Genomic DNA, 10,709 nt, shown 5'->3' with positions numbered 1-10,709 from the left:
AATGAACATGGGTGATTTACTAGATTAGTATAAAATATATTAAGACAAACCTAATGAATCTACGTGTAACGATGTGATTGGGCAGGACAGAACATCGCCCGTGTATTGCGAAGATGGACGCGAAGAAAGCCCTAACGCCAGAATTCGCTATAAGGTGCACTGCGCGTTTTAGAATTCAGTAGGAAATCCACAATCGCCTTCTCAGAAAATAAAAGCCCTAGGCAAAAAAACCCCACAAATTCCTCTTTTACTTCCTTTAAAAATCGTCTCTCTTTTGGGTCTCTCAAATCTCCTGTAGCAAATAATATTTATATTTATCTCTCCATACTCCAATTCTCTCCCTGCCTCTCTCCCTCTAAATTTTGGCTTTGGATCGCTTTCTTCTATCTCCTTCTAGCACAGATCTTTTGATTCTCTTCCACTTCAGGTATATCCCGCCTTTTTTTTCGAAAAGGTATCTACGTTTTGATTTGTTTTGTGTTTGATTGTGGGAGATTTTGCGATAGAAGGTTAGGATTTGGGATTGCGGTGTCGATAGAGCTCTATTTTTTTTCTTAGTGAGTCAATTTTTAGGGTCTATGGTTATGGAATTTCAATTTATTTTAAAAAAATTGTTTTTTTTATAAAAAAAATTGTTTTCGTTATTTGATTACATAAGCCCTTTTCTGTAGCTAGTGTAATATTAAATGGATGTCTACGCATCTTCGTGTCTGGATGTAGACAAAACTGCTGCAGTGGACGAAGTTTTCTATATTGTGTGTATTTGTTACTATCGTTTTATTAACTTTTTTTAGGGTCTGTTTGGATGAGGTTGGAGGAGGTGTAAACAAAGGGAAGGAGGGTAAGCGATTTATGTACCTTTAAAAAAGGTTGAATTAGTGGATTAGTGGAGGGTAAGTCTAAGTGCAAGTCCTCAAATCTCCATTTGTCATACACGTGTATAGGGAGCCAAACAATTTTATTTCTTTCACCTCTCAAATTTATCCTTCCTACACCTCTTCCCAAACACCTAATTTATTATAAACCTCCTTACCCTTCCATTAGTAACCCTAAGACCCTTTCCTTAGTTGTAATTTCTGTTATTTTTTTTGTGGGCTTAATGGTTCAGAAGTAAATTTACGAGTCTATGCCTTTGCGAGATCATTAGTGTACTGGGGTGAATAACTGATGTAGCTTCTTATTGTTTTATGATGTTTGGATGATAAGAAGCGTAGAAAAGTTTTTTTACCAGTAAAATAAATAGTTTTTGTGGAATTAATTATCTTCACTTGTTAATGGACCCGTAGATGGTGCGTCTATTTCTGTTATGACCCTTTATAATGAGATCCATGTACTTATAAGTTGAATTTTCTAGGACCAATGGAGCTTATATGCGCTGTGCGCATTATATATATATATTTTTTTATACTGATGTTAATAATTTGCATTGCATCTTTTTTTGCATCTAATTGCAGGTCTACTCACTAATTTTCTCCAAAGAAGATTGTGCTTTTGCTACATATTCAATGGCTACTTCTGTGGATATGTCTCTTGATGACATTATAAAGAAGAACCGAGAGAGAGGTAGAGGACGTGGTAGGCCTCGTCGCGGCCGTGGCCCAGGTGGGCCTTTCAATGGTGGAAGAATGGCTGGAGCAGTTCGTAAAGGTCCTCTTTCAGTGAATGCTCGGCCATCACGATATGCAATTGCCAAGGCAAGCTCAAAACTGTGGATGGTATATGCTTATGATTGAGTACCTGATATGCTTAAGAAATCCAACTGCAAGAGGATCTCTAATTATGATTTAAAAACTCAAAATACAGTGGATCTGTTATGTAATTTTGTTATCGACTCATCGTGCATGGAGAAGCTCATTTTGGCCTCAGCCAACAAAGCATTGTGGCCGTTACAATTTTATCATTATCCTCAGGGATTTTCTAGAACTTGGGAATTATTTGGACTATAAATTGGGGATTAGCCACAGACCTGATCTCATAAAGTATATATGAGGAAGCTTTTCTGGGGTCTTCATTAAGTTGTTATTGCTAATTATTAGCATTTAATGCCAAAGGGGCTTTGTTAGTTGAGTATTCTGGAATGGATCTCTCACCAGTTGCATAACATCAGTTCACTATTAGACTCACATATAATCCGTCTTGTATAGTTGTAGTGTTGGATGTACTGCTTATTTAGACGGGGGAGTTTGTGACGAATCCTCTTGCCCTCTTGCTATGCGAAATTTCTTCGATGCCAGATCCCAGTTTCTCTCCTAGTTCATGGTGTTTTTGCTAAGGAGCTTCCTTCGCTTAACTTCAGAACTGGAGTTTTCACATATACAATAGCACCAGTTTACATATGCAGTGGGTTGAATTCTTTACTTCCATCTATCATCAGTTAGCTCAATTTCCCGAAGTTTGGCTACATGGTTGCTTGAGATTTTTTCTAATCTGCAGTTTCTTTAATCTTATCGGAATTTTTCTGAGATTGATATTGAAGAATGGTGATCTTGTTATATTGGTCATAAGCTGACGCATTCTATTTGCTTTCATCAGCCTCCTCGCAGAATCAGGAGTTTGCCTTGGCAGCATGATTTGCTTGAAGATAGCATAAGAGCTGCAGGGATAACTGGAGTAGAAGTTGGTACCAAGTTATATGTTTCAAACTTGGATTATGGAGTATCCAATGAAGATATAAGGGTACAACTTAAAGCTAAATGTTTTCATCTTAGATGCTATGTGCAATGGATTTCTAAAACACATTTTCCTCAAATTCAGGAGCTCTTCTCTGAGATTGGGGATCTGAAACGATATGCTGTTCATTATGACAAGAATGGTCGCCCTAGTGTAAGTTCTATGTACTCTAACTTCATAACATTACCCTAAAATGCTAGATGTTCTAGTTAAGCAAATTTTTTTTTTTTTTGGAAAAGGAATTTTACGTTTGAAGATTGTTTTCAGGGTTCAGCTGAAGTATTGTATACAAGGAGAAGTGATGCCTTTTCAGCTCTTAAGAAGTATAACAATGTACTTTTAGATGGAAAGCCCATGAAGATTGAAATCGTGGGTGCCAGTGCAGAAATACCTATCTCAGCTAGAGTCAATGTGACTGGAGTAGATGGAAGGAGGAAGAGGACAGTTGTTATGACGTAAGTAATTTGTTTTATATCTTTTTCCATTTATATTTTAATTGACACAAATGATTGAAATGATAAGGCAAATTTAATGCTGTTGCTTCTTGTTGGGAATTCTACTGGCCAACTGTCAAATGTTGTATTCACTTTTGTAGGTGGCTATGAAATATGATGCAACTTAACGGGAATTAAGCTGGCCTCTATTTCTGTGTAAAATTCATTTAAATTAACTCATATGATATGATTTTAATCAGTATCGCTTGTAGTGCATTTGGTTGCTATGTTTTATGCTTGAGTCACAGTTCTAATAATGCGAATAACTGTGGGAAGTGTATCCTTGTCAAAACATTGAAAGCTTATAACTGAAATATGTTCAATGGATTCATTTAGGGAAATTCCATTGACACTTTGCAATATTATTATGCAGGCCTGGACCAGGTCGAGTGAGAGGCGCTGCTCCTCCAAGTAACCGTGGTTCTGGGTAAGGCTTAGATGTGTTTATGATCAATGATTGAAGTGTCATGTTTTATTAGCCTTGTTGAATGCTTTGCACTAGCTGGTATGAAATATTTGACTGATAATATTGCATAGTTGTGATCTTGATTATGTGCTGCTGGATCTATGTGCAGTCAGAACCGTCGTGGGGGTTTGAGAAATGGTCGAGGTCGTGCTCGTGGGCGGGGCCGTGGCCGTGGCCGTGGGAAGAAGCAACCTTTTGATAAGTCAGCAGATGACCTCGACAAGGAATTGGAGAGCTATCATGCTGAAGCCATGCAAACTTAGTGGACTCTGAAGCTGTGCGAAGCAAAAATACTTTAGTATCAGTCATATTTGTAGTATTTTCTGACGGTGATAGCTTGTCTCTGGTTTGCTTAGTGCTTTTAACTTTACAACTTCAATCTGCATGCTTTATTGTAAATGAAGATGATTGGTGGTTTTCAGATCGGGGTTTTATCATCTCTATTAATTTTGCTTTTTTTCATGCTTGTTTGTGGTCGATCCATATAGGCTAGTAAACCTGTGCTCTGCAATAGTAGCTGATATAATCATGTCTCTCTGATTAGTATCACGATTTTGACTTAATGTGCGAATTATAAGATAAGCGAATTATAAGATAAAATAGTCTTGCTATGTAGAAGGAATAAAAAGAAGGATTTTCATAATGGATCGTTCTTCGAAATTTCGTTGGTGGATGCTTTGATGTGCAAGATGCATTTATTTGTGGGGTTATTTTTTGGTTTTTTCCGGGTTTCTTCAATGTAGGAGCATCATTAATTCATACACTCATCCTGGGATTGTCCGTGTGAAAAGTTGTATAGATAATCACGGATTGTTCAGAAGAAATTTTTTTTATTATTATTAAAGGTAAATACTCACACATTGAAAAAAAAATATTTGAATTCATCGTTGTGAGTGTTCTGAAGTGAAATCTAACTGTGTTTCCAAATTCTTTCTTTCAAGGTGACGAATTTTACAATCCTTTATTAGTGGATCTGCTCTTAAATTTCGAGAATTTTGAATTGTTGGAAATTATTATTGATTAATGATTAATGATTCATTATCATACAAAAAAGAACTCATTTCTTATCAATCATGATTTAATTCAGCAATTTCTATTAATTTTGCTGAAAGCACTATAGTTTCAATAATCCTAGCCACAATATACAGAGTTTTTAACAATCCTAAACACACCAGAGAGACGATGGAGAGTGGATCCTTAACCTCCACAGGGAAGACATAAGGGCACGTGACGAAGCAACTGTTCAAAGGCTTTAAAAATTAGTGATGTTGCACTTTTTGTATCTGTATCATTTACTAGAATTTTTGCAATTTCTTTTATACAAGAAGATATACAAACTTGGACATTCAGAAAGGTGGGTACAAAAATGAATAAAGGAGCAAAACACCTATCTTTCAATGTATACACCCTGACAATAAGCAATAGTTATTTGGGGGCATTTGCATCTTTCTTTGCAGCCAGCTCATCCAACTCATCCTTCTCTAACACTTTATTAAGCAGTTCATCCCATTTTGTCCTTGAGAAGCTGGACTGTGATTTAGTTTCTGAAGCATGTTCACCTTCGTGCTCACCATGGGAAGACTCTGCCTCTTTGCCCTCTTGAGGTTCTGCCTCTGTGATGCTCTCATTATGTGGTATATTCAAACTGACAGCTCTTTCTATTGCATCTTGGTGTTCTTTTTCAAGTGTCTGTAACCTATCCAGTTTCTGTACTTTTGGAGGAGTTGTTGTAGTCTCAGAACTGCTTTCCATCATTGTCTGCAAATGGTCAATGAATTGAAAATGTCAACTGTCTTTAAATATTCAACAGAAAAATGCCAACCCCTAAAACTATAAGGCCATGTTTAGTAGACGGTAATCAAAGTTGTAATATAATCGCAATTACATTGTATATTTGATTACGTTATTTGATAATACAAAAAAAACTTGACGTAATGGAATAATAATTACGTAACGTAATTAATTATACTTAAAGTAACGTAATGTTTATTAAATGCAAAAATATATGTAATCATGATTATTTAGTTTGATTTTTTTTATTTATTGTCAATATTATTAACACCACCACTACTCGGCCACCACCGCTACTACCACCACTACTTTGTCACCGCTACCACCATCACCACCACCACCACCACCACCATCCTGTTACTACCATCGCTATTACCATCATTTGACTAGATTACCTCCACCACCATCGTCTAACTACCGCTGTCGCTACCACCACTTAGCCACTACTATCACTCGACTACTAATTATTGCAACCATTATCACTTATTATTAACATTATAAATAAATTAAATATTAAAATAAAAATTATCATTACATTCTACTGCTTATATTTTTATTTTGCAATCAAACAGGTGAATGTGATAACAATTACATCACATTACAATATAATTTGATTGCATTAGATAATTGATTATATTGCATTACATTACGCTCTACCAAATGTAACTTTAATGCTTTGTTTATTTTGAGGGAAGTGGATGGAAAAGAGAAGCAAAGAAACATCATTTTTCTATTTTCTTTTGTTTGGACATCAATTAGAGAGAGGAAAAGAGTGGAAAACAATAGAAATTAGATTTTCTGATTTCCCTCCAAACCTCAAAAAATTTCCAATAAATTTGGATTGAAAGGAGGAAAATGAGAAAGTAAAAAAATTTTAGAGGTCAAAGTTACGAATATACCCTTACACCATATAAATAGTAAAAGGCTACATGATAAGGGTACAACAGTAAAATAAACTTTATAAACTTACTTCTTTTCTTTTCTACCCACTTCCTCACATTAGGTAACCAAACATTATAATGGAAAACTTATTTCTTTTCTTTTCCTCTGTTTAATTTCTTTTCATTCCCATTGCACAGTATATAGACAACTACATAAACAATAAAATTAATATCTAGAAGCACCTTTGGGCGCCTTGCACCTGTTAATTTCATGGCCTGGGGTTTTTAGCACTACAGGTTCGACAAAATTCTAGGCTAAGGCAATAGACTCATGAAATGTATAGCTGATGGTGGTAAATGCCCAAGTGGCATAACCTAGGCATTATAAATGGGAAGACCAGGATCAAGCACAGATTAAAGGGTGGGAGCTGCTCCCTTCCTTGGGAGGAAAACCACAACCACACTCCCCTCTTCCTCCCCCCTCCCCCCACAACCCCCCACAAAAAAAAAAAAAAAAAAAAATACCCACACTCAAAGGAGAGAGTTTACCAATGAATAGAAAAAATGGTGAGTGCAGGGAGAAGTAAAATTTCTCTAACAATTCATAGAAAATTTCTCTAACAACTCAAGTCTATGAAAAAGCCAACTACAAATTGACTCGCTGGTATATCATCATAGTGAGAAGCAGGTTCTCAAGGTTAGCCTGATAGTCCTTAGGTGGCTGAATACTAAATTCCTATTGTTCAACAAAGAATGATTTGCATACACATATCTAATTGAATAGCTAAAGATAAAAGGCTTTTGCAATGAGTTAATAAGTGTAAATATAACTTTATTTCAGAAAAAACAACCCCAGCTACAGAGAACTCAACCCCAGCTTTACTTCAAAGAGAAAAGGTTACCTGCAAGGCCTTCTCTGACTCCCTTTTTATCCAAATAATTCCATGATCCGATGTAGCATTACTTGATAAGACAATGTGTTCAAATCTTCCATCTACAGGAATGGCAGTTCTGACCTCTGGAGGAAACCTCCCACACCTGCAACAACGAGAATAAGGAACAGAGTTTCAGGACAGAAATCAACTCTCAACTAGTTGGTGTCAGTTGTATTGTTTTCTTCCATTTCACCTAGTTTATGGTTACATTTGCAAAAAGGTCTACTTCAACATCCGTCATCCTAGGTCTAGATTTTCAAGAAAAGCATGACCATATATACATATATATATATATATATACACCATTATGCAAATAATGTTCTCCAGTGGCAAATAGTGTCAGGGAGACTAAGTATTGCAAAAGATCCCATGGAAAAGCCTCCAAAAAATTTATCACATTTTAATAAATAAATAAATTGCAGCTCATAAAATTGATAGATCAATTCTCAAATTGCATTATATAATGAGGAACAAATTAAGAAAGAATCAATAGCTTTCACATGCTCAGAAAATCAGATCATTTGTTCAAGAAAGTATAGATGTCATTGTCAATATGACACCAGAAGTGGGTGATTTGAGTGAGTGGGGTTGAGAGGTAACATGAAGGAAAAGAAAAGGGAATATTTAAAGGAGTAGTTTCTGAATAGCATGAGAAGCTATGTGAGAACAATAGGGTGGTGCCAAATATTTAAACCAACCAACGCCAGCATCAACACCAAAAGACATTAACAAGTAAACCAATCAACCCCATGAAACATATTATGACCTAATCAACGTAGGAAATGTATTGACATTATAACAAGTATGAACTTGAGAATACGACCATGCAAAAGGGCAGAAGTATGTACTTTCAGCTCAACTTAATGGTTATGTTAATTAACAGCTCTATAAGCACATAAAAAAGGCATATGTTACAAAATAGTTGTCTGATCAAGCTTAAGGCATCTGCTTGGCATAGTCTATTCATTAAACATTTTACCTGCAAAACTTTCTCTCTACAATATGATAGATTCGCCCAGGTGCATAAAGTCTTCTTGGATCTCTAAGCTTTCTTCCTTCTGGTATGAAGGTATCCCTCAAGCAAACCAAAAATAGCAAGCAAGGCAAGCTGTACAAAGCAAGAACACTTGTTTTAAGGGATAATAATGATAGTTCACTCCACTAAGTTCTCAAGAGAGAGAATTTGTATAGTAGAATGAAAGACAGAAGTAGACTGCATTAAGTTATTGATAAAAGAAAACAAACCAGAAGATTGATTTAAAAATATCCTCCAGTGGAGTAGGTGTTCTTGGTAAGAAATCATCCTGGACAAGAATAACAAGATCATGTCAATGTAGCGCTATGAAAATACTAAAACAGAGTTCAATGTATATATAATCAAAAAGTTAAGTATCAGAATCTAAATTACTTTTGAGTCTTTGACACAAAAATATAGCTCAGAAAAGAAATGTTAACAGACACATGAATAGAAGAATAGGCTTGCAACAAAGCCTAAGTGGATAAAAGACTATAAAATAATTACAACTTTGAAAACATAGATATTGCATACTCAAAGTCCTCATTCTACTTCATTTTCTTTGGCTAGGAGACCAAAATATACAAACATCTAGCTATATCTAAGCTTGATCCTCAATCTCCGAGATCAACTACGAATTGATATCTTGTGACCACCAAACTTAAAAGCTTGATACACTTGTAACCTATGAGAGGATTGTCCTAGATGCTTTGGTAATTTACAGAGAACAGTAAAGGAAAAAAAAAAAAATCCTATACTCATTGATTGTTGGTAGCATGAAGCCAAGATGGTCACATAAGATTTGAATTCAGATACTAAACCCAAAAACTTATCAGTAAAATTCAGCAAACCATCAAAAAGCTCATATTCAACAGCTTCAAATGAATCATCAGCTAAAAGAAAGACCAAAGATTAAAGACAGGTAACAAAAATATAACCAAATAATAACCTGCAGCACAATGGAGTTAATCACATCTGCGTACTTAACCGCCAAGTTAAGTGACACACATCGAGCTGGAGCCACAGCATAACACCTGATTTTGTTCCTGGGAATTCCTCCTAATTGATCTCGATGATTAACAGCAATAATCGTCAACAAGGCAGCCACTCCTGACCCCAAAGAATGTCCTGCAAACACCATAGTGCATTCCTTCCCATTTTTCTGCCAGATATCCTTCAATGTCTCTCTCTCTTCATTCAACAACCATAATGCAGACTTCAACAACCCATGATGCACATAACCCCCATCAAACATTTGCATCCCCAGTCGATTGTCCAATAGCAATTTGTAGTCGCTTTCCTTGATCAAATTTAACCCACGAATTGCAAGCACGATTTCTTTGTGTTCATGATCGAGGTAGATGATATAAGGAGGAGCACGGCCGTGGGTCTGCTCGTAGGTGACTCTCTTGATTAGACACTTGGCGTCGAGCGGCGATGAGAACTGGGGATGTTCGGTGTCGGTCTCGTAGACAGAGAGGATTAGGCTGCAGATGCGAGGAACTGGTTCGAATTCGTCCTTAGTGGCCAAAGTCCAGGAAGCACTATCGTCGGAACCCACATAGGTGCAGCGCTTCCAGGCCCATCGCATGCAGCCTAAAACGACAACGCATTCTACGCCACAGGTAACTGACATTTGGACTGAAAACAGAAAGGAGTGGTTTGGGATCTTGAAGTGTTAAAGGAAGCTGGAGGGTGCTATTCTTGAAATTCAGAGTAACAAAAAGGTGGGTTCTTGTCCACTGTAAGTAAGGTAATTGAATGACGGAAGAAGCTTGATACCAAAGGATAATGGAATAAGCTTTAATGGCAGTTCACATGTAAGGTGAGCTGGTCCAGGTTGGGAAGAGAGAGAAAATGAAGGTTGATGAATAATGAGAGGAATTGTAAATTTTTTATACAATCTGGAGATTCTGGATGCTTGTCTTCAGCCTTTGGACATAACACAGATGTCGTAATTTAGTCATGGATTGTTGCACAATCGTAGAATAAGATTCTTCTTGTTTGTTTGTTTTTATTTTGAACTGACTGTTTGTTTCTGTTTCTGTGCATTTTTCTTTTAATTATTGTGTATGAAAACAAAAGAAAAGGGATTTTAATTTGGTTGATGGAGAGTTCTCAATTTTGACAGATGAATTTTCAACTTCCAATTTTATGGAATTTTTTAGGAGAAAATGGTAAAATAAAAGGTATAGTTTCTTTATTATTTATGAAAATATATTCAAATATTTTAGAAAATAGATGACTTAGTTTATATTAGTACTTATGTTTATATTTTAACATTTTCACATTTAAAAAAAAAAATGAAAAGATAACTTCATACTCATTTTCTCTATTTAAACTCAGCCAACAGGCGTTTTAGTTTGTTGGCTCTAGTTAACAGTTTAGAACCTTGAACCAAGTTTGAATCGAGATTAGAGAGGCATTCCCTAGAACTGAGTTTGAAATCGACCGGTT

At 36.0% G+C, this 10,709-nt stretch overlaps 2 protein-coding genes across 4 annotated transcripts; one reads left to right on the top strand and one right to left on the bottom strand.

Annotated features, from left to right (window-relative positions):
- The first annotated feature begins 36 nt into the window (after positions 1-36).
- Positions 37-4,051, top strand: LOC110635592 (THO complex subunit 4D). Of its 3 annotated transcripts, none has more exons than XM_021784985.2 (7): positions 37-427; positions 1,455-1,694; positions 2,533-2,676; positions 2,755-2,823; positions 2,938-3,125; positions 3,538-3,591; positions 3,740-4,051. In XM_021784985.2, exons 2-7 carry the CDS (start codon positions 1,506-1,508, stop codon positions 3,891-3,893), a joined length of 798 nt encoding a protein of 265 aa, XP_021640677.1. In that variant the 5' UTR covers positions 37-427; positions 1,455-1,505; the 3' UTR covers positions 3,894-4,051. The 3 variants fall into 3 exon arrangements, with proteins under 3 accessions (XP_021640677.1, XP_021640678.1, XP_021640676.1); XM_021784984.2 differs by having other exon boundaries at positions 149-427; positions 1,455-1,715; XM_021784986.2 differs by lacking the exon at positions 3,538-3,591 and having other exon boundaries at positions 140-427; positions 1,455-1,715.
- An 807-nt stretch (positions 4,052-4,858) lies between these two features.
- LOC110635591 (uncharacterized) lies at positions 4,859-10,376 on the bottom strand. The gene is made up of 5 exons (XM_021784983.2): positions 9,202-10,376; positions 8,483-8,541; positions 8,217-8,345; positions 7,205-7,340; positions 4,859-5,388 (listed from the first exon to the last, which is right to left on the bottom strand). The coding sequence occupies exons 1-5, from the start codon at positions 9,886-9,888 to the stop codon at positions 5,056-5,058; spliced, it is 1,344 nt and encodes a 447-aa protein (XP_021640675.1). The 5' UTR covers positions 9,889-10,376; the 3' UTR covers positions 4,859-5,055.
- Between the last annotated feature and the right edge of the window lie 333 nt (positions 10,377-10,709).

The sequence above is a fragment of the Hevea brasiliensis genome, chromosome 16 (genome assembly GCF_030052815.1).
Source record: "Hevea brasiliensis isolate MT/VB/25A 57/8 chromosome 16, ASM3005281v1, whole genome shotgun sequence".
Lineage (NCBI taxonomy): Eukaryota > Viridiplantae > Streptophyta > Magnoliopsida > Malpighiales > Euphorbiaceae > Hevea > Hevea brasiliensis.
This window is presented reverse-complemented; position numbering and strand designations above follow the sequence as displayed.